This window comes from Pelodiscus sinensis, chromosome 2 (assembly GCF_052426305.1).
Source record: "Pelodiscus sinensis isolate ZL-2025 chromosome 2, ASM5242630v1, whole genome shotgun sequence".
NCBI lineage: Eukaryota > Metazoa > Chordata > Testudines > Trionychidae > Pelodiscus > Pelodiscus sinensis.
In genome coordinates, this window is record NC_143053.1 from 71454353 (window position 1) to 71480606 (window position 26254).

At 44.8% G+C, this 26254-nt stretch overlaps 2 protein-coding genes across 6 annotated transcripts in view; one reads left to right on the top strand and one right to left on the bottom strand.

Moving 5' to 3' along the window:
* The window catches only part of UBE2V2 (ubiquitin conjugating enzyme E2 V2), a 42720-nt gene extending 40787 nt beyond the window's left edge, over nt 1-1933 (bottom strand). Inside the window, exon 1 of one of the 2 annotated variants that reach the window (XM_006112164.5) lies at nt 1785-1933. In XM_006112164.5, coding sequence (XP_006112226.1) covers nt 1785-1800 — 16 coding nt within the window. In that variant the 5' untranslated portion in view covers nt 1801-1933. The remainder of the gene's footprint in view (nt 1-1784) is intronic. The other variant, XM_006112165.5, reaches the window with a different exon arrangement.
* Nucleotides 1898-26121, top strand: LOC102462549 (DNA replication licensing factor mcm4). 4 transcript variants are annotated; one of them, XM_075920719.2, is made up of 17 exons: nt 1898-2036; nt 2479-2577; nt 5914-6078; nt 7700-7863; nt 7951-8049; nt 12049-12144; nt 12230-12325; nt 13593-13731; nt 13965-14185; nt 16863-16983; nt 19085-19344; nt 20967-21332; nt 21622-21749; nt 22440-22647; nt 23288-23516; nt 23867-24000; nt 25022-26121. In XM_075920719.2, exons 2-17 carry the CDS (start codon nt 2505-2507, stop codon nt 25112-25114), a joined length of 2592 nt encoding a protein of 863 aa, XP_075776834.2. In that variant the 5' UTR covers nt 1898-2036; nt 2479-2504; the 3' UTR covers nt 25115-26121. The 4 variants fall into 4 exon arrangements, with proteins under 4 accessions (XP_075776834.2, XP_075776837.2, XP_075776835.2 ...); XM_075920720.2 differs by lacking the exon at nt 1898-2036 and adding an exon at nt 2077-2371; XM_075920721.2 differs by lacking the exon at nt 1898-2036 and adding an exon at nt 2077-2292.
* The last annotated feature ends 133 nt before the right edge of the window (nt 26122-26254 follow it).

Below are 26254 nucleotides of genomic sequence, written 5' to 3' on the forward strand. Positions count from 1 at the left end.
TGAAAAGATGGCTGATTTTCAATGGTGCTAGGGAAGTATGGTATAAAAGACTTCAGGATCTCTGGAGACAAGAAAGTATATATGTACAGTTATTAAATAACCAAGTTGTTTTACTATACAAGTATGTACATTTCAATAAGGAAAGTCATTTCTGTAAAGAGACATATACACACATACAAGCTATACAAAATAATCTTATTTGTTAATATGCCAAGAGCTCGAGGAAAAGGCAATGAGTTTATTATTGAGTACACAGCAGAAGTAATACAGTATTCTGATTCAATAACAGGAACTTTTAGTTATTTCTGGAATGAAACAACTGTTTTGAATACAAAAAAGTTGCTAGATGCAAAGATTAACTCACAAACAAAACCAACTTTACTTCCTGTTTATTAAAGGAAACCAGAAGACGTAGAACTCAGAGACAGGTAGGAGTAAATAGAATCTGGGAACTCTATACTAGAAGTTCTTTAAAAAAAAAGTATTTTAAACTAAGACATCACAAGGCATTTTTAGAGAGAGAAAGAAAACACTGTTTTCCCACAGTAAAGTCAATACACAGTTCCTTTAATATACCCATCTATCACACATAGCAGCCTACCCCAATTCAGCCCACATTGGGCAACACAAGCTTTTTCACTGTCAGCAAGGGAAGCACTGCATCACCTGTGGTGAGCTCCCTGAGATACTGAAGGCTGCTCTCCTCCCTTTCTTCAGGATCTGCCATTCACATCCCATTTCCAAAATCATGCTCAGAAAGGAATTTTTCCTCCCCCAAGCTCTACCTAGTACCCTATTCCTCTTCCCCTGCAGAGGAACTGCATCAAACATGGAGGGGGAAGGTGAGGTCCGCCTCACAAGGTTCTGATCTGTGGCCTACCACTCCAGAAACTCAGTGGAAACATTAAGTCGAGTTATCTTGACCCTCATATTACCTTGATTGAGCACTGAAGTCAGTTCATTCAGCTACCCCTGGGATCTTCTCCACCTTTTACTCTGTTAGTTAACTTTGACTCCTTTCCATCCTAAATCCCCTCTAAAATCCTCAGTTGGGTATTACATTAGAACCCAGACTGAGATTCTGCCCTGGGCCGGATATTGCTTCTAATGAAAAATAAGTTAGGCTCTGCTCAGCTACTGAGCTACACGATACCACCTAAGCTGGTGGGAAACGCCATCCCGACGTTCTTCCATTCAGCTCATCACCATCTGCAGTAAGCTAAGAGATGGCATCGATCCCCTTGGTTGTACGAGTCTGTCCACACTGGACACTACGCCGTGTCCCTCCTACCCGGCCCTGCCTTTCAGCCACCCAACCCGGGCACTGAGCACTAGCGCCTCATCTCCCCCGGGCCCTGCCCCGCCGCTACCCTGTATTTCACACCGACAGCGAGTCCGCTCCCTTCCCGCCGTACGGATTCGGGCTCCGCTCCCGGCGGCTCTGCCAGGCACAGACCCCAGCCCCGTGCACCGGGGCCCGCGCAGGTGCCTCCGCCATCCCAACCCGCAGCCCTTTACAAGCGACGCTACCGCCCCCAGCCGAGGCCCTGGGGAGGGGAGCGCTGCCCTTCAGCGCCCTGCGCCGGGGCTGCGCCGGAAGCCCCCAGGCTCTGGCTCGGCCTGGCCCGGCCGCCGCAGCTCGGCCTAGGCACCACCGCCCCTTTGCCGAACGCAGGCGGATACAGACGCCGACCGCTCCCGGAGCGCCCGCAGCCCACCCCGCGGGAACCGGCTTCGCCGCACCCGCCCCAGGCCCAGGCCCACCGCGAGCCCCCCTCACAGACCTGTGGATCCAGCCATCTTGTCCAAACCCCTCCCACCGGCCCGAGCCTGGGCAAATCGCGTCACTTCCGCCTGACGCAGCACGTCACTTCCTAGTAAAAAAAAAAAAACAGAGCTTGCAAATCTAGCGACGGAAAGGGAAGCCGGCCCTGAATGCTCGATGCGGGGCGAAGATGGAACAAGCGCTTGTGCCAAGAGAATGGGCGCTACCACTCTCACCAGAGAAGGAGGGGGAACCCTGCCTATGAATTGATGTAGGCTCTACGTGGGGGCATTCCCTGTATTGTGGGGGAATCGGGCTCCTGTCAGTCTTTGTTCTGTCCCTGTAGCGAGGCTTTCAGAGCCCCTAAGGCACCATCGTTCGCTGCCGGAACCTAGATGGGTGGTTCCGTCCCCCTTTCCGGGCCGAGTTGGGCTCTCCCGTGCGGCGATTGGAAGGAAAACCCGCGAGGGCCCGCCACGTGACCCATTTGGCGCGGAATTTTCTCGGCGTTCCTTGGCCGGCCGAAGGTGCTGAGGGAAGAAGAGGGGGTCGAGAGCGCGAGACCCCGCGTCCCGTGTCCGCGCGCAGAGGGGGAGCGAGCGGCGGGTGCGGTCCCCAGTGACGTGCGGGTCCCGGGGCGCGGAGCGAGGCTTCCGCTCGCAGGCGGTGGGGGTCGCTCCGCCCCTGCCTCAGTTTCTCTCTCCGCCCGGCAGGGAGCCGCAGCCGCTGGAGCAGCGCCATGTCCTCGCCGGCCTCCACCCCGACTGGCCGCCGCGGCAGCAAGCGCGGGCGGGGCAGCAACCCCCCGACTCGTAAGTGGCCGGCGCAGCAGCCCGCGCTCGGCGCTGAGCGGGTGCCGGGAGGCGCGGGCCGTGCCGGGGCGCGCGGGCGGCCCCTTCCTCGCCCTGCGGCGTGGGACGGGCCGGTCCCGGTAGCCCCGCTGCAGTAGCCCCGTGGCTTGGGCACCGCCTGCCCTGGGAGAAGGGGCTTTTCCGGGCGGTGGGAGCCCCCCCTGCGCGGGGGGCAGTAGCTGCCCGCTTAGCGGCGTCTTGCACCTGGGGTTGGGTCTCCCTGCGCCTAGCTACGCTTAGGGGTCCCACATGGCTTCAACAGAAATACCGGACTCGCTTGACACGACATCAGCACAATCGACATCACATCTTCTGTAGAAAATACCGGACAGCTGGATTGTCTCACTTCTATTTTCTCTATTTGTTTCCCGAACAGAAAGCTCAAATGCTGGACCCTCCGGTTCAAAACCGGACACCTGGCAACCCTAGCTATGCTCAGCAGCCTGTGTGCCTTCCTCGGATCCCTGTCTGTAGTAACTAGGTTCACTTACCTATGAAGTGGATGTAACCCTTCTGCCAGGTAGCATCAGCAAGTGCCAGGGCCAGGTTCAATACGTAGGGATTCCTCTCCATCCATCCAACACAGAACTGGCTTGAGCCTGCACCCAGTAACCTGGCGAATTAACACAACAGCTCTGGGTGCTTCTGAGGGGCAAAGTGCAGCAATGTAAATGTCCCTTTCAAGTAAAAGCGGCAGGGAGTCCTGTAGCACCTTATAGACTAACTGAAGTGTAGGAGCATAAGCTTTCGTGGGCAAAGACCCACTTCGTCAGATGAATGCGTCTTTGTCTGACGAAATGGGTCTTTGCCCACTTTGTCTGACGAAGTGGGTCTTTGCCCACGAAAGCTTATGCTCCTACACTTCAGTTAGTCTATAAGGTGCCACAGGACTCCTCGCCGCTTTTGCAGATTCAGACTAACACGGCTACCCCTCTGATACTTGGTCCCTTTCAAGTGTTACCCTTCTCTGCACCCCACTCACAGCTGCTGCCCTTAGTCAGGGCAGACCCATAGCTTAGAGGTGCATCCACAGAGTTCACTTCCCATCCTGAGTGGGGGGGTTAGGAGGAATTTTACTCACTTGGCTGATCATTTGCCAGCCACCAGCTCTGCCACCATTCATCACTCCTTTCCATCACTGCCTTGGCGGCTGCTCATGGTGCTGTCATCACTCTGCTGGCTGCTCATCATGCCACTGCACTTTGCTGGCCGCTCGTCCTATCTCTCCAACACTGACCTATTAGCTCTGTCACCATGCACTTGCTGCTTCTGCCAGCTTGTGGTGGGTTTGGCTCTGCGCCAAGTCTAGTGATTGCAACTCTTGGCCCAAAGCACAGTCCAGCCATAAAAAATGCCATCATCCACTAGAGTAAATTAAAGAGATGATTTCTGGGGCCTATTTTAGCTCTATCATTGAAACAGGAGTGGGGGGGGGGGAGGAGAAACAAGTTGAACCAGTTTTAACCCTCATGCCTGGAGAGCATGTAGATTACTGATAGGGAGTCCTGCCCTCCCCAACTTTATCTCACAGCCTCTGTCCATCCATTTGTCTTTAAACTGATGGAGTCGCTCTCCTTTTGAACTGGGTTAAACAGTCTGACTTTTCTGCCTTCCCACAATAATTGCAAGCCTAGGTGATCATATTTCACAATTCCTGCATTTACTGTTAATGCAATTTGGGATCCCACAACAACCAAATTGGTTACAATGGGCAATCGTTGCAGCAGTTGAATATCTAAGCAAACAGAAGCAATTTGTATTTACATAGACACACTCAGGGTTTCCCTCCTATTCCAGCTGCCTATAATAAGCAGGAATTCTTCCATATGTAGGTTTAGCCTGGCTGATGCCCAAGAAAAGATGGAGTTTAGCTCTTATGTTTGCTCTGCAAAGCAAATGTCTTGAGAAGAATGTTACATGCAGTTTTTCATCATTAAAACAAGAGTTCAAAAATCTGGACATGCGGGAAGCAAGAAGTTACCGGTTTTAGGCCACTTAAGCAAGGTGACTTAAGGAACATTACTCTTTGTCAGTTGTGGGCTGAACTTGTTTTTTTTCTGAAAGGCCTTGTCCACACTACAAGGCTTTGCCAGCACAGCTGTAGGGGCAGAGGAGTGTTCAGCGCATGTAATGTCATTCCTGAGCTCAGCCCACTGTGGGTCTTTTCCATTTTTGTGACATTCTTCTGTCAGCATAACTGTGGCTACAACTTTGGGCTTTCCTGGTATAGCCTGTATCAACTTAAGTCAGGAGTGGGCAATAAGTGGTTAGTCCCTATCAGGCCACTGGACACTTTATTTTTCTGAGCAGCCATATGTACCACTTGCAGCTCCTGTAGGCCATCATTCATTGGGTTACTGATTCCTACAGCTTCCGTTGTCTGGTATTGGTGAATCACAGCTGACAAAAGTTGCAAGGTACCGTACCTGTGAATGCTCAGATAAAGTGATTGGTGGCCTGCCAGGGACTACCCCTTATGAATCATGACTGGCCTGCTTATTTTCCACTCCTGAGTTAGGGGAATGTTTTTTTCACATACATGACAGACATAACAATATTGACAAAACTTTGAGCTATAGACCTGACCCTAATCTTCAACGATGCATTAATGGAAGAGGATGTTGTTTTAAAAGTTTTTTAAAAGCGAAATACAGGCAAGTTTACAAATAGGGTACATGAAATGCTGCACTTGAAATCTTTGATACTCATTAGTATGTAGGTTGGGTCCTCTTCTCTGTGCCTCAGTTTCCCCACTAGAAAATAGGGATGCAAGCAGTCCTCAGACTCTCAATGCTATTTTCAGACATCAATTGTATCATAAATTGAAATCTCATAACTCAGAACTGCAATCTGCTCCATTATGAGGCCGAGAGTCATAAAGTCGAAATTAGAGTGTAGATTCAGAAACATTGTAGATGCCATTCGTCAGAAGTTGAACATCATAAAGTCAAGGACTGCCTGTAATGATCCTGTTTTCAAAGCACTTTTTAAAAACACTATATGATGGAAAAACACGATATGAGCTAGGTTTTCATAGCACTTGTAGCAGGTCTGATATCTTAAGCATTTAGGAAGATAAATTCAATATCAATTTTAAATTCTTTTAACCACTTTGAAATCTCACAATTACTCTCATATCAGCAAAATTTTACACTTTGCTTTTTAATTTTATATCAACCAATTTTTTTCCATTCTGCCATATGATTTTTTTGTGATTTGATCTGTTCACATTTATCGGTGTAGAACATTGCAACTTAAATCTGAAATAGCTACTTACCAGCTTTCATATTGTTACAGCACGCACTGAAGATGCTCAGTCGCCTCCTTCACAAAAACGTCGAACAGATGACTCCACATCTACAGGAGATCTACAGCCAATGCCAACTTCTCCAGCAGTTGACATGCAAAGCCCAAATGCTCAAAATGTTCTGTTTTCCAGCCCACCACAGTTTCGTGATTCAGGTATGCACAGGTGGTGCAAGTAGAACTCATTTCTTACTGGAACATAAGAAGTGCCATACTGGGTCAGACCAAATGTCTATCCTAAAGTATCTTGTCTTCCCATAGTGGTCAATGACAGATGCCCCAGAGGGAATGTACAGAACACATAATCATCAAGTGATCCATGCCCCGTCAATCAGTTTCTGACAAACAGAGACTAGGGATACCACTCTTGCCCATCCTGGCTAATAGCCATTGATGGACCTGTCCACCATGAATTTGTCTAGCTCTTTTTTGAACCCTTTTACAGTCTTAGACTTCATAATGTTCTCTGGCAAGGAGTTCCATAGGTTGTGTTTTGAGTGAAGAAATACTTCCTTTTGTACGCTGTTCTCATGGGAGGGACACAAAGCGGGCCATATACCTCCCTGATATGAGTTCTTCCCACCCAGTTCAGGAGTACCCTGCTCTCCCTGTCCCCTCTCCATCAACTACCCTACATTATCTGGGGGCAGGCGGGCCTTTGCCATCCTTCCACTGCATCAAAGGCTTCTGAACCTCAGAGCTCTCCAGAACCACAACAGTGAAAGGAGCAGAACATGGGGCTACCAAGCAGTCCCACACTGATCACTCCTCCTGTGCCTCCTGAGTCCTGTTGGATCTGTACATCAGCCACACTGAAGGATAAGACAAGGAAGGTTAAGGGCAGTAAAGCCATGCCGGAGTAGCTTCTGTTGTGGGGCCCCCAGCAGCCTCACGTTCTGCTCGTGTTTTCAGTAGCAGGGGTGAAATGCTGATCTCTGTATTCTTAAGTGTCCATACTGAAAGTTTTAATATTGGCTTTTACATAGCTGTCAGTTTGTAAACAAAACAGGGATCCTTTTGAATGAACAGCATTGTTTTCAATTATAAATTAGTTGATGTATCATTTTCAGTTCAGTGAATTGTTGATTTCAGCGCATTAAACATACACCCAGTAACAGTGTATTAAAAAAAAGGATGTTTTAGAATGGCTTTTGTGTGAACTTAAGCTCCAGAGTGTTATCAAATATTACACTGGTGTAAAATCAACTATTTTAGCAAAGTGTGTTCATTCTAGATTTGAAAAATACACATTATAATACATACAATATATTTTATAGCTAATATAGTCTTGTAGAATACAGTTAGAAAAGTAACAAGACCTACAGACTTTGCTACCCTGCCTTTTCTCACACTGACCAACAATAAACACTAGCGCAGAGGTGAGGAACCGTAGGCCTGCAGGCCAGGTGTAGCTCTTGGCTTGCCTGGATCCAGCCCCTGAGGCTCAAGGTCCCCCCCAGCATTGAGGAGCTTGCACTGTTCCTCCAGCAACCCTACTGCCCCCTGTTGCCCCACTGGGGGCTGGCACATGCAAAATCTACTAAGGTGGACCCCCTTCTTGGCTCTGGTGTGAAAGGGGAATGTGAGGTGTGTCTTTCTCTTCAGTAAGGGGCCACAGTGAGGGTTTTTTTTCCACTTTTCACTTGTGTGGCCCCCAATTGATTTTTTTTCTGTGGGTCGATGGCCCCAGACCCCAAAAAGGTTCCTCACTCCTGCACTAGAGCAAAACGCATTCATAACTATTTTGAAGTATAATTCAACTTGTGTTTTTTTGTAGCACTTCCACTTGATTTTGATATTAGTTCACCTCTGACCTATGGCACTCCCAGCTCTAGAGTGGAGGGAACTCCAAGGAGTGGTGTGCGAGGAACTCCAGTTAGGCAGAGGCCAGATCTTGGATCTGCCCGCAAAGCCAGACAGGTGGACTTGCATTCTGATGGGGTAGGTAAATGTTTCATATTTCACTGGTAATATTTCTTCTAAAATATATTTATAGTGTCCATACTCATGGCTTTTTCCTCCCCACAGCCAGCAGAAGATGCACTGACAAATGAACAATCTCTTGGACAAAAGCTTGTGATCTGGGGAACAGATGTTAATATAGCTTCATGCAAAGAAAAGTTCCAGGTAGGTGACCAATTGTGGATACAGGTTGGTCCTCTCTAGTCCAGCACTCTCTGGTTTTACAACATCTGTGGTTTGGCATGATTTTTGTTAGCTGGATGTCCACTTACCAATAGTATGACCAAATTCTCCCTCCTTTCTCCCCTCCCTCCCACCTCCCCCCGCACTGTCCCATAAAGATTGTTTACAGCCACCAGTCCTGGCTCTCCATGTTTTATACTGTTACTTAGCTCTAATTTATCCCTAAATGTCTTCTAAGAGCCCAGTAAGCTGTGGAAGAGTTGGTAATGTTGCTAGGCAATATTGATGTTCTGTTGTTCAGCAAATTTGCTGATTCGTCACCAATCAGGTCCCAAGGGTGCCAGACTAGAGAAGTTCAGTTTGTACCTCCATTCTTATTTGTATCATCTGTATATGCAGTATCTGATTCTGGCAAACATCAGAATGTTTAGAATCAAGCTCAGTGCATTTGAAGAACACTGACATTTTCATAATGTATCCATAAGAGAAGGAAAAGTAAAATTGTTGTCTAGAAGTTCTTTCCTCTAATTCCATCATAGAACTCATCGATCTGGCTTCCATCCCTTGTGCTCCACTGAAATGGCTCTTGCCAGAGTCTCTAGTGACCATTTACTACTGAAGCTCAGAACCAATACTCTGTCCTCATTCTCCTTGAGCTGCCCTCAGCCATGATATTCTTAAAGTTTCATCTTCCCTTGGCTTCCATCCTTTACTGGTTCTTCTCCTACCTCTTTAATCATTTAAAAGATCCTTCTCCTCTGCCCTCCAGCATTCTTTGAGAGTTCCAAAGCTTCTGCCCTGAATTTCTTTCTCTCTCTCTCTCTCTCTCTCTCTGCGTAATCTCATCTACGAATACAAATTCAGCTATCCTCATGCAGATAACTCAGCTCTTCCTCACTACTTCAGACCTGTCTTTGTTGAAATTAAAATTGTAACCTTTGTGTCTATCTCCTTGTAGCTGTCTAGCTGTGAGCTCAAATGCAACATTTTGAAAACAGAGCTCATAATCTGTCCCTCAAATTCTCCCAGCTACCTTGTTTCTTGATCATTGTAGTCAGCATAATCTGTATAAAATCTCTTTAAAAATACAACTTTCACTGTCTATCTAAGGGCAGGTCAATACTTAAACCACTGTATGGGCTCTCCTACTCTGATGATAGAGCTTACCCCACATCTTAGGGAGATGGATTATGTCAATGGGAGAAGTTCCATAGAATTGTCTAGAGAGGGGATTAGATTGGTATAATTGCATTACTTGGGCCTGAATTTTTCATGCCTCTGAACTGTGCATTTGTACCATTACGGATCTGTAGTGTACACGTGGCCTAAAGCTCTCCTCTTGTGTCTTGATTATTGCAGCACCCTTTACTTTGGTCATAACAAATGAAACCTTGACCCCCTCAGGCCAATTCAGAATGCTGCCACAAATGTTTTTCTACTCTGATTTTGAGTATTTCACCCTTCTCTTTCCATCTCTTCATTGGCTTCCCTGTCTCAGTTGCATTAAGTGTAAACTACTTGGTCTGTCATGGCCTGTCCTTCCCTTACCTATCTTCTCTCATTAACTATCAAGAAGTCTACTTGCTTTTCCAGTTATCTGCTTCTATCGCCCATGTGTTATTTTACTAGACCTATAAAAAAAGTTTTCCCTGCGGGATGACAGAGTGATGTTATCACATCACTTTGCATCCTGCAGCCCCTTACCCCTCAGACACCTGGCCTCCTCCCTCTCTCCTCCCTGCTGCTAACCCAGTAATGGAGTTGGCGACCTATGGCTTGCAAGAGATCAAAATATTCATCTTTGACTCCTTAACAGCAGCACTCACCTTCCTTGCACCTTGAGGGTAGGCTGCTGCTGGGCTTCTGGGGGAAGGTGGTGAGTGGGCAGGTGACAGTGAGGCCCATGGGGGAGACAGGCTGGAGCTAGGGTACACCTTGGCCCCCGCCCCCATGGCAGCTGGCTGAAGTGCCAGCATGTGGAGGGAGGCTGTCATTTTAAAAACAGATGATTGGGGTACCAGTGGCGGGACCCATGCCGGAAGGAGGGAATGGGGGCGGTCAGGAGGCCGGCTGCTGTTTTAAAAACAGCTAATCAGGGTGTCTGCGGCTGGATCCATGTGGGGGTAAGAGGTCCCGCAGCAGGACCCACACTGGGGGGCTAGGCTGGGGTACACCCTGGTTCCCTCAGCAGATGATTGAAGCTCCAGCAGTCACCACATGGCAGGAGACTGCCAGTGTTTTTAAACAGCTGCTCCATTGCACCATCAGTATACAGTGGGGGCTGGGAAGGGAGAGAAAGTACCAGCCTGGAGGAGGGAGGGATGGAGAGGGGGGCCTGAGCTGGCAGAGGGAGCGGGGAGGGAAAAGAGGCCCGGGCTAAAAGGAAGAGGGAGAAGGGACCCAGGCTGGCGGAGGGAGAGGTGCAAGGGAGAAGAGACCTGGGGGTGAGCTGTGGCTCCTGCTGCAGTAGCCGGGGCTAGGGTTGCCAGATAATGTCACAAAAAATACCAGATGTGGCGGGGGAAAAAATTGGTTGAGCAAAAAAATAAAAAATAGACGGGGACCAAAGTTAAGAGCAAAAAAAAAAAAAAATCGCACCATAAAAAAAAAGAGCCAATGTGCCTTTAAATCGACTTTCAAAAGAGTCACACTCCCCCAATCAGACGCGTCAGTAAAAGAATGTCTGAGAAAAACAGTGGCCTTCCGTCTGAGAAACAGAATATACTGGACATTTTGCATGTCTAGTATTTTCTGCCGTACTCCTTCCTAGATAGTCGCTTCCCATTCTGTATGTGTGAAACGTATTGTTCGTTCCTAAGTGGAGCACTTGGCATTTGTCCTTATTAAACTTCAACCTGTTTACCTCACACCATTTCTCCAATTTGTCAAATTAGGGCTCTTCTTTTCTGTGATACCTAATAAAACCTTTACAGAAGTTAAGCTCCTGGTGTGCTGATGCCACTGTCTGTCATCCTGACCAATATTGTTTCTTTGTGTGTCCTTCTAAATCCATCTATTTTCTCTTATCTTATGCTTGGATGCTGAGCTTTTTGGGGAAGCTCTTTTTCTTCTGTTTCTACGGTGTCTACTATGTTGGATTTTGGTTGATGAATAAGGTATGTATTACACTAGGGTGCAAAAGAGGTTAAAATGCTCAGTAATATTTCATATACTCATTTAGAAGTAATATGTTTAGCATGCTGTCCAGTTTCCAAACATGTTTTTAAGTTGGTATTATAAAAATTATAAAATAGTTCACTGAAATGGATAATAGCTTGATTAGGCTTTCTCCAGTTAATTGGTGTACATTGCTGTGCCAGATTGGAAAGATATAGTTGGAATTAAGAAACTTAAGTGTGCATGGCAGAAATATCCTATAGGCTAGTAATGGGCAAACCATGCTAGTGACTGAACCGCATGCGTGGCCTTCCTTCCATCTCAGTGGATCACAAGATTTTCGTAACCAAGACAGTCACTAGGAATAGGGTAGTGTAGTTTTGCTAACTGTGCTTGCATATGTAGAATTTTCAGGGTGTACTGATTGGACTGTAGCAGCACTTTAAATGGATGCCGAGAGAGTGCACAGCTGTCTGAGTCAGTGTTGTAAGCAGTGAGCATGCACCTCAATTTGTGCCCTTGCTTAACGTGCATGAAACTTGACTTATGCTGCGAGGAAAGAAACTGGACTGAAAGAAGCTAGTGTAATCTGGCAACCCTGTGTGTAGGCAACAGTAAACAAAATGTCTTGCGGGCTACACAGAGAATCGTCATGGGCCGCACGTTGATCACTGCTGTAAGGGATTCACTAGGGCTATTTCTACTTTTTAGGAGTTTTTGACTACCTGCAATATAGAAAGCATCAGTGAAGGTAATTTGAGCAAGGAGAACATCGTCCAGTGTAGGAATAGGGTAGCAGTAAAATTGCAGCTGTGTCCCTTTGGGCATTTTTAATTTCTTTGTTTTTTTTTCCTCAATATTCAGAGATTTCTTCAGCGTTTTATTGATCCTTTGGCTAAAGAGGACGAGAACATTGGCTTGGATCTTAATGAACCACTCTATATGCAGCGACTTGAGGAGGTATTACAGCAATAGAGCTAAAACTAACTTGTTTTTCCAATTTAAATGCTGGTGATTTAATGTGGAGTTTTTAAACCTCTTGCAGATCAATATGGTTGGGGAACCATTTCTGAATGTAAACTGTGATCATCTGAGATCATTTGACACAAATTTATACAGACAGCTGATCTGCTATCCACAGGTAATGTCAGGCCTTTTTAAATGACTTTTTTCCAATTGAGTTCTATTTTTGTTAAATTGCATTACTTAAGCATAAATTAGAATGTAACTGTTGATGATTATCACTCAAAGAGAGAAACATATTGATAGTTACATACCCTTCTATAAATACCTACATAGATTATACAAAATTTATGTGTACAAACTTCTGTATAAAATATATTTTAGTACATAATGGTATTAAAATGTGTGCCAGATCTTTCATAGCCACGGAGAAATACCAGCGAGTTCAGCATGGGAGTTGTTGCTATTCTCCAAAGGCAAACTGCTGTTTGAGGTTCAGAACACATACCCACTCCACTCACCCAAATTGCTAATATGGGGGATTGGATTCTGGCTGGTTTGTAGTCCATGGATCCTGCTCAGGGCTCTAGCTTCTCACTCTGTCATGGAGGAAGCAGACAGTTTCCAAAGATAAGAAATTCAAGGCTGACTCCCAAGCTGACAAAGCAATGGTCACTGGATATTTATCAGTCTTTCTCTGCCTCTTTTAAATCTGTTATCCACATAGGTGCTGCTGCAAGCATGGGAATGCCTTTGCAGTTCTTTTCCTTGCCTTCCTTTTGGGTCATGGATTACATGGTTACTATAATGCTCCCCCTTAGGCATGGCTGGCAGCCAGTGCGCTCCTGACTCTGGGTACTGTTCCTGGGGAACTCCCTACCACTTCATGCTGCTACCTCTGTATCCGAGGCAGCACCATGGGGTGGCAGGTGGGAGCCAGTCTGTGAGTAGAGCCAGTTTAGAATTCAGCTCCCTGCACAGATTGGCTCCTGCCTGCCACCCCGGGGCCTTTGTATCAAAGGCAGCAGTGTGGAGTGGCAGCAGCCCCTACCCGCAATGGGCCTGAGCTCCCATGGACTGGGGCTGCGCTGGCATCTCACCAAGCAGCCTCTGTCTGCGCTGGGCCTACGCTTAAATAATTTTTATACTGCAGAGCCTGCTGAAAAGCCTCCCCAGGAGTGGGGCTACCAGCCCCTGCCAGCCCAGACCTTGGGGAGGTGGCTTTCCTGCCACAGAGAAGCCTCCTTTCTTCCACTGGAGCGGAATCACCAGCCTCTATTTGCCTGACACCTGGGGGGAGGCTATGCTATCCTGCCCAGATTCCTTCCTGAAAGCTGGCTGAGTATAACCAACACCATTACTCAATAAGTATTAGTTTGTTGGTTAAAGATTAGTAGGTTTAGGTGGTTAGATTCTAACATACCTAATCTTTTCCTTTTCAACAGGAAGTTATCCCAACATTTGACATGGCTGCTAATGAGATCTTTTTTGAACGTTATCCTGACTCAATATTAGAACACCAGATTCAAGTAAGACCATATAATGCATTGAAGACCAGGAATATGAGGAGTCTGAATCCTGAAGGTAAGGTGCTTTGATTGCATAGTTAAAAAAGAAACTTGAGCCTGTATAAAAAATGTTCAACAATTAGGAAAATAGATTTAAAAAGATAAAAGTTCAGACTTAGGATCCATCTACACCAGTGTTTTCAGATTCAACATGGATATCTATTTATTCAGAAGTAAAGTTCAGGGTGGACTTTCAAATGAAACATGCAAAGCAAGAATTGATCACATGTATCCCATTCTACATTGTAGATATTGATCAGCTTATCACCATCAGTGGTATGGTGATCAGAAGCTCCCAGTTGATACCTGAGATGCAAGAAGCTTTTTTCAAGTGCCAGGTTTGTGCCTTTACCACAAGAGTAGAAATTGACCGTGGCCGGATTGCTGAACCGTCAACGTGCAAGAACTGTAATACAACACACAGTATGGCACTAATCCACAATCGGTCCATGTTTTCAGACAAACAGATGGTATGTTGCTTCATTTTGCTGTTGTAAAATGGAAAAGCTTTGCTTCCTTAACAGTTGTCTTTTTCTTCACAAGTAAATGGACCATATTCAAATATGTATGTTGCTTAGGACTTGAACTTCAAAACAATTCACAGCTTGTGAAGCACCTAGAAGACTTACCCAGCATAACTTGAGTCCTTACCTCAATCATTTTTTGTTTTGCTCTGTCAAAGATATAGTAAATATGTTGCAAGCTTCTGCTAGCAGAGGCTCCCTACTTCACAAAGTAAGATTCCTGTTGAACAGGTCCTTAGCTCAGTTCTTGTTATTCATTTAAATCAATTCTTTGGGGTGGGGCTGGGGATGAGGGGGTTCAGTATGCACACTGCCCCAGGGGGAGAGGACACCCCCAGCCCTCTCTTACAAAAGCAGCTTGGGGCCAGGTGAGAAGCACTTCTCCATGGCCATTGCAGCTCCAGCATGCACCACCCAGGAGGGGTGCATGTCCCTCAGCTGGGGCAGGTCCAGGTTTGTCTGCTCCTGTGTTCCCCATGCAGTGAGGAATGCAACCAACTGTGTAATTTCCCCAGTCTCTCTAATAAAAGGGAACAGCCAGCACCTCCCTGTGCAAATTGGAGGGCGGGAGCTTCAGGCCCCCACCATGTCCTCCCTAAAGAGTTTCTGAAGGGTTGGGGGTTTCAGGACTAGAGCAGTCCTGGGTGGGGAAGGACAGGATATGCCTCCAGCCAGCCCTTTTCACCTGTGTGGAGATTCTGTCTCATTTCTGAATGGTTTTATGAAATAATCCCATTCTAGGCATATCCTATTTTCCTGGCACAACTAAACCCTTACTTTTCTTTAAGTTGTGATAAGAGAAAGCTATATTCTGAATTTGGTGGTCCGAGCTCTTACTGTTTAGGAAGAGTTCTTCAGCAGAAAAACTCAGGCATATGCACACACTGACACACAAACTCTTTGCAATCCTATAGCTACTATTTGTTTTAATCAGTGTTCCCTCTAATTTATATTTCTCAGATAATAATCACTAAATGAACTATCTCATTTATGTCCACGTGCAATAAGAATTTTGTTGTATATACAAATATGGAGGTATGTGGCGCATCACCTCCATATTGGTGCCCATAACAACATTGATTCTGCACATGATCAGTCTGTGGTGGGGATGGCGCCAAGTGGTTCAGAGTGGTGGGAGTGGGCTCAGGATTGGTGGGATGAGGCCTCTGTCTAGGGGTGTGGATTCTATGGTGAGGCTGAAAATGAGATGTTTGGGGTGCCAGGAGGGGGCTCCAGGCTTGGACCAAGTGGTTTGGGGTGCAGGAATGGGCTTGGGACAGGAGGTTGGGAGGAGTTTTGATGTCTGGGCAGGAGTTAGGATATAGGAAGGGGCTCAAAATTGGGACGTGGAGTCTGAGAGGCAGCTAGAGTGGTGAAAGGGGCTCAGGGCATGGGATGGGAGTTTGGGGCGCTTACCTGGGACTGCTCGTTTCATGGGGAGGAGAACAGGTGTGTGTCTCCTGCTGTAGGCATCTCCCCCTGTAGCTCCCATTGGCCATGACTCCTGGCCAAGGGGAGCTGTGGGACAGAGATTTCTATTGCTCACAGTGGTGTGACTCTGGCCAGGTGGGGGGCAGGAATGGTAGCTGTGGAGCTTCCTCTCCGATCGCACTCTCCTGTCACTAGGAATAGCTGGTTCAGTACTCGGGTAGCTGCAGCCCTGAGCTGCAACCTCTAAGCCTCTTTATTAATCCAGCTCTCCTGTTTGGGCCTGAGGAGCACATGTGTTCCCCAACTGTAGCAGCTCCCTGCTGAGGCCAGATGAGAGTGCCTCTCCTCCAGCCGTGGCTGCTCTGTGCACGGCATCACGGAGCCCCTTGCACAGGGCTTATTAGGCAGCCACGTGGCAGTGCAGATTAGAGGGAACTTTGGTTGAAATAATATATTTAGAGGGGAGAGGAAAAAAGAAATTCCAAGGATTATCCATCATCCATTGGGAAGGGGAGTTGAGTGGTTTTTTGTGCCAACAGTTAGTCAAGCCAATTAGTGGTTTTTGTTAATTTATGGAACCAGTGTTACAAAACTGAGAATATTCTGATGTCATATGTGGGCTAAATTAGCCCAATCTAGAGACTTTTAACACTGCTCAGATAATCACTAGGGGCACATCTAGACTGAGGTACTATTTTGCCAGAAGTATCCTGAAATAGCAACGCTGCATTTTTAAATGCACCCACTGTTTCCCATAATAGTGGGCAAGCTATCCCTGTAAAATAAAGGGATTTCTCAGACTAGGGCCTTATTTTGAAATTTGGCGCTGTCTGCACAGTGTCAAATTTAAAAATAAGCTCTTTCGACCTAGACACAGAATAAGCTACGCAATTTACATAGTGCAAATTGTGTAGTTTATTCCAACAGAAGGGTGCTGTCTAGATGCACCCTAGACGCAACTGTGCTGCATAATTCTGATTTGGGTGTTCTGGTTGGGGAATTCTAGTTCAGTAGTGTTATTCCATTGTGTTGTGAAATACTTGAACATTTTATGTGTTTGGTCTATTCTAACATGTAATACTATCCAGCTAAAGATGCTGAACTTCTTTAGTTGTAAGAGCCTTTCTTACAAGCAAGTTAAATGTACTATTTCTGAGTAGTACAAACTAACTTTCAATATCTGTTTTGTCAGATCAAACTACAGGAATCCCCCGAAGATATGCCAGCTGGCCAGACGCCCCATACTGTTGTGCTATTTGCTCACAACGACCTTGTTGATAAGGTTCAGCCAGGAGACAGAGTTAATGTTACAGGTAAAATGTAGGTTCTTAGCTTCGTCTGTTTTATACACGTGGCCCTTCTTTTCATTGGACTATGTGATCCAGTCTGGAATCACGTCTATTGAATATTAACCGTGTTCATCATAATTGGAGATGGAAAACTGTTTTAGTATGAAGTGAAAGTCCATCTGATTTATATATCATCATCTTCGTTTGGGTGTAAAATATCTTTTTTTATACCCCTCTTTCTTAGATCAGCAATAGTGTAACAGTACCTCCTGGCACCTGCAATCTGTGTCAATAAAAGTGTATACATGTTTTTGCCGTGTTTGTATTACACATTTTCAAAATATTGATTGCCGCTCTTAACCTCTACTTCAAAGGGAAAAAAGCATTTTTATTGTAGAACAGCTTTTGAACAGTTTATATGTACTTACAGTTTTTGATTTTTTTTTTAATAAGACGAGGAATCATGCTGAAATGGTTTAAACTAGGTTGAGGCTTTTTGAAACTCATTTAAAATTGTGTTTCTGAAACTTTAGGTTAGAACTCATAATTAAATGTACATGCTTTTTGTTATGTCAGTAGTCTAATTTTAAATTGTACAAAACTACTGTAGACAAAATGCTGAAAATTATGATCCTGTTGCTGCTGTCATGTAAATAGGTACCTGACTTGGCTTAAGTGAATAGTCCCATGGACTTAAATAGTACTACAGGCAGTCCCTGGGTTACGTACAAGATAGGGACTGTAGGTTTGTTCTTAAGTTGAATCTGTATGTAAGTCGGAACTGGCGTCCAGATTCAGCTGCTGCTGAAACTGACCGCCAGTTCTGACTTACATACAGATTCAACTTAAGAACCCCAAGCGTCCCCAAGTCAGCTGCTGCTGAAACTGATCAGCCGCTGATTCCAGGAAGCCTGGGGCAGAGCAACTCTGCCTCGGGCTTCCTGTAGTCAGCGCTGGTCAGTTTCAGCAGCGGCTGACTTGGGGACACCTGGGGCAGAGCAGCGGGGGTGCTGCTGGGTTGCTCCAGTAGCACCGCTCCTCGCTCCTCGCTGCTACTGGACCAACCCAGCAGCACCCCAGCTGCTCTGCCCCAGGCGTCCTGATTCAGCCACTGCTGAAACTGACCAGCAGCGGCTGAATCAGGACCTGGGGCAGAGCAGCTGGGGTGCTGCCGGGTTGGTCCAGTAGTGCCCAGAGCGGCGCTGCAGGACCAATCGGCAGCGCCCCAGCTGCTCTGCCCCAGGGTCCACAACAAAAGCTTGGTCTGCTGGGGGGGGGGGGCACACTAGCTGCGCCCCCCCGCCCCCCAGCAGACCAGGGACACGGGGAGCAGAGCGGCAGCGGGGTGCCGCGCCTCTGAGGCTTTGCTCTGGCAAAGCCTCAGAAGCGCAGGAACCGCTGCTGCTGCGGCTTCAGTCCCGGTGCCCCTGGTCTGCTGGAGACGGTCTCCAGCATACCAGGGGCACCGGGAGCAGCTTACGAACGGGGCTTTCTCGCTCCAGAGCTCGCAGGCAGCAATCCGCCACCTCGACTTCCGGGGCGAGAAAGCCCCGTTCGTAAGTGCGGATCCGACATAAGTCGGATCCGCGTAAGTCGGGGGCTGCCTGTACTCATATTTAAATTTACATGTGCTTGTTGCAGTATCAGACTAGAATAGCTTTTAATAAAAAAATGTTTTACTAGCATGAAATTATTGCTGCTTCAAAGCAAGATGGCTTAATTGTAATTACTGGAAAATTATTTAAACATTTAGCACACTAACACAATAGTCAACTTTTTATATGTGCAGGCCAGTATCTTAGTTTTAAGGGTAGGGCTTTCTCCCATCACTTTCCAGTACACTTTAGACCATGACCCTGAAAACTTTTAAGGGCATAACTTTACTACCGGGGTATCAGGGTCTAAATGAGAGGAGCGCAAGTCCCACTCACATCAAGAGGAGCATAGTCTGGTGACAGCATGTCAACTTTTGGAAAACTTTTTAGAGAATTGCTGGTCCATGCTGAGGTAACCTGAACATTGAAGTATAAAGTAAAAATGTAGATAAGTCTTCTTCAGCATTTGGGCTGCGCTTATCTTAAATTCATAACTACATTGTAATTCTGTGGTGGCATTTTTTTTTTAGGTATCTACAGAGCAGTTCCGGTTCGAGTTAATCCAAGAGTGAGCAATGTAAAATCTGTCTATAAAACTCACGTTGATGTCATCCATTACCGTAAAACTGATTCAAAGCGTTTGCATGGTATTGATGAAGAAACTGAACAGAAAATGTTTGCAGAGGAACGTGTGGAAATGCTGAAAGAGCTCTCCAGAAAACCGGACATTTATGAAAGACTTTCTTTGGCTCTGGCTCCAAGCATTTATGAACATGAAGATATCAAAAAGGTAAACAAAATGTTATATGTGTAGAGGAACACCTGAACAGAACTGCTGTCCCCCACAAACACTGGTTACCAGGAACTGGTGAGCCTCACCTTTTGACAGATGAGGCTTACCAGTTAACCATTTACATTCCTTACATTTATGTGGGGTTCTAAATTGTTCATAATTATAGTGGGACATTAATTCAATATAGGTGAGGTTGAGACTAGCTTACTGCTTCTTTTCTATGAGAGGATCCTGCCCATCCAAGCCCTACTGACAGAGACCCACAAGGAAGTGCTGACAGACAGCTGTCCTTGGGTCCTGCTCTTGCACCAGGTGCCCTGCTACAATAACAATGAGCAACATTTTTCTCTTCCCCGCTTCCAACCTCACCTGCCATCCCTGGAGTACCTCCAGCTCCCCTCACCATCATCCCCCTGTGTACTTCCAGCTCCTCCTCACCTTCACCTCCTCTCTCATGTCCTCTTTTAGAGAACATGAAATATGGTAACCCCATGTGCACAGAAAGTTACTGGCACGAACATAGACTCCTGAGTCACATGCCTTGCTAAATCATGAGGCATTCATTGCCTAGGCACTGCCTTAAGTCACTTGCAGAGGGATCCCCAGCTGATTGTCCTTAGTGGGACATGAAGCAGGCTGGTTACTCTTGATGTAAATCGGTCCAGGAGGTGTCACCCAGAAATACAACAGATTTGAAATTAAAACAAATTGAGTTTAAGTCAATGTACAATGATTATTCATGCTTTTAAATGGGATAATCATATTTATCATAAGAACAGCCGTAATGGGTCAAACCAGAGGTCCATCTAGTCCAGTATCCTGTCTTCTGACAGTGGCCAATGCCAGATGCCCTATAGGGAATAAACTAAACAGTCAATTGTCATGTGATCCATCCCCGGTTGCCATTTTCCAACTTCTGACAAACAGAGGCTAGGGACACCATCCCTGCCCATCCTGGCTAATAGCCACTGGTGGATATGTCCTCTTATGAATTTAACTAGCTCTTTTTTTTAACCCTGTTATAGTCTTGGCTTTCACAACATATCATTGAAGCTATAAAGATAAACTACACTACCCTTTTTAGTAACAATTGACACAAAACAGTACTTAAGCTTTCAATGTGCTCTGTTAGGGTATGTCTACACTAGCCACCCTAGTTTGAACTAGGGTGGCTAATGTAGTCATTCGAACTTGCAAATGAAGCCCGGGATTTAAATATCCCAGGCTTCATTTGCATGTTCACGGGCACTGCCATTTTTAAATGCCTGGTAGCTCGAACTACCTGCCCATGGCTACACTTGAGTGTTAATTCGAACTACCTAGCCTGTGCTGCGTGTAGCCGTGAGCAGGTAGTTCGAGCTACTGGGCATTTAAACATGGCGGCGCCTGGGAACATGCAAATGAAGCCTGGGATATTTAAATCCCGGGCTTCATTTGCAAGTTTGAATGACTACATTAGCCACCCTAGTTTGAACTAGGGTGGCTAGTATAGCTATGCCTTTAATTATTTTAGACAGTTTTTTTGTTTTATATTTGAATTCACTCATTCATCAAATATTGGCTGATGTAATTGATCAAGAGTTTTGGTGTCTGAGCTAAAACCAATCTTATTTTTATAGGGCATTCTGCTTCAGCTGTTTGGGGGAACAAGAAAAGATTTCAGTCATACCGGAAGAGGCAATTTTCGTGCCGAGATCAACATTCTTCTGTGTGGCGATCCTGGCACTAGTAAATCACAGCTGCTTCAGTATGTCTATAACCTGGTTCCTAGAGGCCAGTACACATCTGGGAAGGGCTCTAGTGCGGTTGGTCTTACTGCATATGTAACGAAGGACCCAGAAACAAGGCAGTTGGTTCTGCAGACAGGTGCTCTGGTTCTCAGCGATAATGGCATTTGCTGCATTGATGAGTTTGATAAAATGAATGAAAGTACAAGATCAGTACTGCATGAAGTAATGGAACAACAGACTCTTTCTATTGCCAAGGTAAGATGTTAGCACAACATTGTAATATGCTACCTGGGTTAGTATATTAGATGATTAAATAATTGAAAAGGTAACACAGGAATTGGAAATAAGGTTATTGACAGAACCTCCAAGTTGAATAAGAGTATAGATGTTGGAGCTTTATTTTAGTGATAATTCAACATGTTGCAGACTTGGCATATGTGGGTCTTTCTTGTTAGAGTGGGTTTTGGGACTCCTAACATAGCTGTGGGAAATTTCCTTCTACTAGACAATCTTGTTTTCTCTCTCGTACGTTTCCTCTGGACAGGCTGGAATCATTTGCCAACTGAATGCTCGCACCTCTGTCCTAGCAGCTGCTAACCCTATAGAGTCACAGTGGAATCCAAAGAAAACTACTATTGAAAACATCCAGCTTCCCCATACTTTGTTATCCAGGTACTGTCATTAGACTTTTTATGCTGTGTGGTTGGTTTTTTTTAAAAAAAAAAAAACGTTTCTGCTTTTTCCTGTATCAATTGTTTATATTTATGTCTGCAGGAATATGAGGATTGGGGGTGGCATTTGCAGTGTCAAAAGTGGAAGTGTCTTTTTAGTGAAGACACCAAATTTCACTAAAACTCTAGCAGAGGACCGCAACTGGCTGACCAGTTTCTAGCTTAGAGTGGTTGGTATTGAATAATGGGATTGAGCAATGTCTCTAAGGGTATGTCTACACTACCACCCTAGTTTGAACTAGGGTGGTTAATGTAGTCATACGAACTTGCAAATGAAGCCCGGGATTTGAATTTCCCGGGCTTCATTTGCATGTTGCCAGGCGCCGCCATTTTTAAATGTCCGCTAATGCGGACTCCGTGCCCGCGGCTACACGCGACACGAACTAGGTAGTTCGGACTAGGCTTCCTATTCCGAACTACCTGTATGCCTCGTGGAACGAGAGAGCAGTGTGGATGCTCTCTTGCGCAAGAAAGCTCTGATGGCCATTTTAACTATAGGGGCTTCCTGTGCAAGAAATTCATATTGCCTGTCTACAGTGCCCTCTTGTGGAAGAGCTCTTGCGCAAGAAGTTGCCAATGTAGACATAACCGAAAATGTATACGCTAACTATGGACTCGTTATTCCATGCAGATTTGACTTAATCTTCCTAATGTTGGACCCACGTGACGAGGCCTATGACAGACGTCTTGCTCACCACTTGGTTGCGCTGTACTACCAAAGTGAAGAGCAGATGGAAGAAGAGTACATGGACATGGCAGTATTGAGGGATTACATTGCATATGGTCGTAGTTATATTAATCCTAGACTAAGTGAAGAAGCAAGTCAGGCCCTTATTGAGGTAAACAGTTGTAGATATGAAATGGGAAGTACAAGATGAAAAAGAAAGGAAGAGGGGGGGAAAAAACCCTTTGTGTGGCATAAGATGTACCAGAACAGTGTAAACCATTTCCTTTAAAGGTCACTAATTTTCCATGCAGGGAGACTGATGGGTCCAGGTCCCTTCTACCTTTCCACAAGAGATGGGGCTACCCCTTGGGCCACAAGTTATGTCAATTTGCTGAATCAAAATGAAGGCCAGGAGTTGTTCTTCCTTTTATACCAAAGCCCCTTGTTTCCTAGTCTCTGGAAAACATAGCCTGAATCAGTGTATGCTAACTACCCAGCCTGGAACTTCTCTGGGAAAGTTAATATTCAGTGATCACCAAAGATAATGTGCAGGGTTGCAGTAATATCTGCCCAATTCACAGCTTTATTACAGGTTCAAGCAAAATGAGACATGTACTAGCTGTGGTAGATGTCAGTCACAGCAAGGGACATTGTGAAGATGTACGGGGGTGTTTATATTTAAGGAGGTACACAATATTTGGAGATTTTCCCCAGTCTGAGAATCCTCTGAAGGATGGAGTGTAGATACAGCCTACATAATACATCTGTGAATTACTGCTATGTAAAACATTACCCCCTTCCTTCTCCTTCAGGCTTATGTGGACATGAGAAAGATTGGCAGTGGTAGAGGAATGGTTTCTGCATATCCCCGACAGCTTGAGTCTCTGATTCGCCTAGCAGAAGCTCATGCTAAAGTACGTTTTTCGGATAAGGTGGAAACAATTGATGTTGAAGAAGCAAAGCGCCTCCATCGGGAAGCCCTGAAACAGTCTGCTACTGATCCAAGGACTGGCATTGTGGACATATCCATTCTAACTACTGGTTTGTATTCACATACGGATAAATGGGTCTGGCTTGAGCAAAATACATGCTATTGCAGTTTGATGGTGTTGTTTCTGTGATTAATTTGTGGGTTTGTAAATGTTTCAGATTAGATATTGAACAATCCAAGTAATGAATGTCAACCTAGTGTAATGTCAAAGTCAGTATATTCATTTTACAATGAAATGAGATTAAATACATTTATTTAATCACATGTTTATTTGAAATCTACAAAACTTTCCCCAAATATCACTAATACCATCAGTTTCTGATAATGACATGGTCATTTCTGCTTTCAATAAAAGGGTCAGTTTTATAACCTTTGTAATTTATGTACTTTTTTCCCCAAGGTATAAGTGCCACTGCCCGTAAACGTAAGGAAGAGCTGGCTCAAGCCTTGAAGAAGCTTATCCAGTCAAAGGGTAAAACACCAGCACTAAAATACCAGCAGCTTTTTGATGATCTCCGTGCACAGTCTGATGCAGTAAGTTTCTGCTTTCTTTTGTATACTACTTGGTTTTAAAAACAACTTTATTTATTTCTCATCTCATGAGGGATCTTGTGGGTACTCTCTGGGGGTCTTAGCACAGATGACAACTGTATCTTAGTTGAATAGAAAAACTAAATGGAAATCTCAAGTAAAAGTAGAGATGTTAGTTTACCTCTGTATTTGGCACTTTGGCAACTGCTGCTAGAATACTTGACCAGTTCTGGTGCCCACAATTCAAGAAAATGTTAATAAATTGGAGGAGGTTCAGAGAAGAACCCTGAGAATGATTAAAGTATTAAAAAAAGTGCCTTAGTGATACTCAGAGCTCAGTTTATTTGCTTAACAGCGAGGAAGGGTAAGGGGCAAGCTAACTAGTCTTGAATCTGCATTGGGAACAAATACTTAGTATGGTCTCTTCAGTTTGGCAGAGAAAGATAGTAGTATCCACTGGCTGGAAATTGAAGTTGAACAATTTTGAATTCAGGGTTTGCTCTAGCATTTATAGGGATGATGTTTGTTATACAGGTAGTCAGATGTTTGCAGTGGTTCCCTCTGGCCTTAGAATCTATTTGCTTGCTCTCCACCTGACACATGAATAGGAGGTATAAGAGTAGTCTCCTAGTCAGTTGATAATCAGGTGTTCCTGATGAATGTTTCTTTCATAGACATAAGCTTCACTTGTGGAGAATAGACAGGATCTTGGTTACTTACATTCTTGTCTTGCTGACAAAAATAAGCTGATAATTCTTGCCAACTATTCTGGTTTGCATGTCAACAAAATCATAAGCCATGATCGCAGACCCATATTAGCATTGAGAATGCATAAGCCAGGAAAAACACACATTCACTGGTGCGCTCCAGAATGTATTTCACAGCTTAAAAAAACTTTTACCTAAAACCTGGCAAATTTGCATGGAAGTTGGCAAAAAACAATCGCTTTTTTTTTTCTCCCTAGGAGTGTGGGAGGATGTAGCCTTTTCTGTATGGTCTCAGACTTTTCTCTTTTCTCTTTAAGGCTGTCACTAAAGAAATGTTTGAAGAAGCACTTCGTGCCTTGGCTGATGATGACTTCTTGACTGTGACTGGAAAGACTGTTAGGTTGCTGTAATGAAATGCCAGCTTAACAGCAGAGTGTTAGTGTTTTTCTCCCAAGTATTTGCCTTGAGGCCTCTCACCTTAAAGATTATTATTAACTGTGGCAAGATTCATGATCCTGATCTGTGGGTGAACATTACTGCTAACGCTATAAATATCTAGATTTTGAAGGACTGCACAAATCCTAAACTAAACACAGTGATATTTGCTTGAACAAAATGGGTTGCAAACACTTGAGTGCAATGTGTGTTTTCAATCAAATGCTTTGTAGAACAAGCTAACAATTTTTATGCATTCTAAAACCTAAATGTCAGAATACATCTTGAACCACTGCTATTTGACATAAATGTGAGTTAAATCTGTGCATATTTTGGTTAAGTAGCTTTAATACAGAGGAATTAGTGCTTGTGACTTTTAGAAATGAAAGTCCATTGGCTTTATAATACTTTATTTATTTTTCTATTCATTTTAAACAATGAAGTTAAATCTTAGGGAACACTTCAGCCTCATGGTCAGCAATTGCTAGTAGACTACAGTACTATTCTATTGTCTAGCAAACAAAAGAACCAGGTAACTATTTTTTTTCCTTTCCCCTGGTATTACTGCTGTTTCTCTTCCTCCCATCAATGTTTGCAATTGCTAGTCTAAGAAAACTTTCTGCTTTGAATTTAATTTTTACCATAAGCGACAAAGAAGTCCAGGTTTCACATCGGGTCATTTTTCTACAGTAAATACATAATACTAGAAGATTTATAATTGACAGGCCAGCTCAGACTGTCTTCCCAGTCATTTTCTCTTCTGTTGGGGTTGGAAGACAAATCAGAGGATGCAGCGTGTAAGCATAACACTAATACTATACATGTGGAAAGGTGGCTTTTAGCTATTTAAATTATGCTCTTCATCTGCGCTCCGAGCAGACGGTCTGCTCTCATACTCTTTGAAGATCTGACCATTAAAAGAGATTTTTGGGAGACTGAAAACAAGCTGAAAATGAATAAAGTTCAATACATTAGAAACTGACCATTTACTCTCATTGTTTTGAACTTGTCAACATTCAGCTCATTTAAAAAAAAAAAAGTGTGTTTCACTGATCTTCATTACTAAGTTATAGTAAGTATAGTACACTTAGGTAGGAAGAAGGATAGGACTTGCA

Bases quoted from the DNA above. Each gene is read 5' to 3' on its own strand.
- LOC102462549 (XM_075920719.2), top strand. From the start codon at position 2,505: ATGTCCTCGCCGGCCTCCACCCCGACTGGCCGCCGCGGCAGCAAGCGC. The intron at 2,578-5,913 runs GTAAGTGGCCGG...ATATTGTTACAG, and splicing joins GGGCAGCAACCCCCCGACTC to CACGCACTGAAGATGCTCAG. The intron at 14,186-16,862 runs GTATGTTGCTTC...CTGTTTTGTCAG, and splicing joins TGTTTTCAGACAAACAGATG to ATCAAACTACAGGAATCCCC.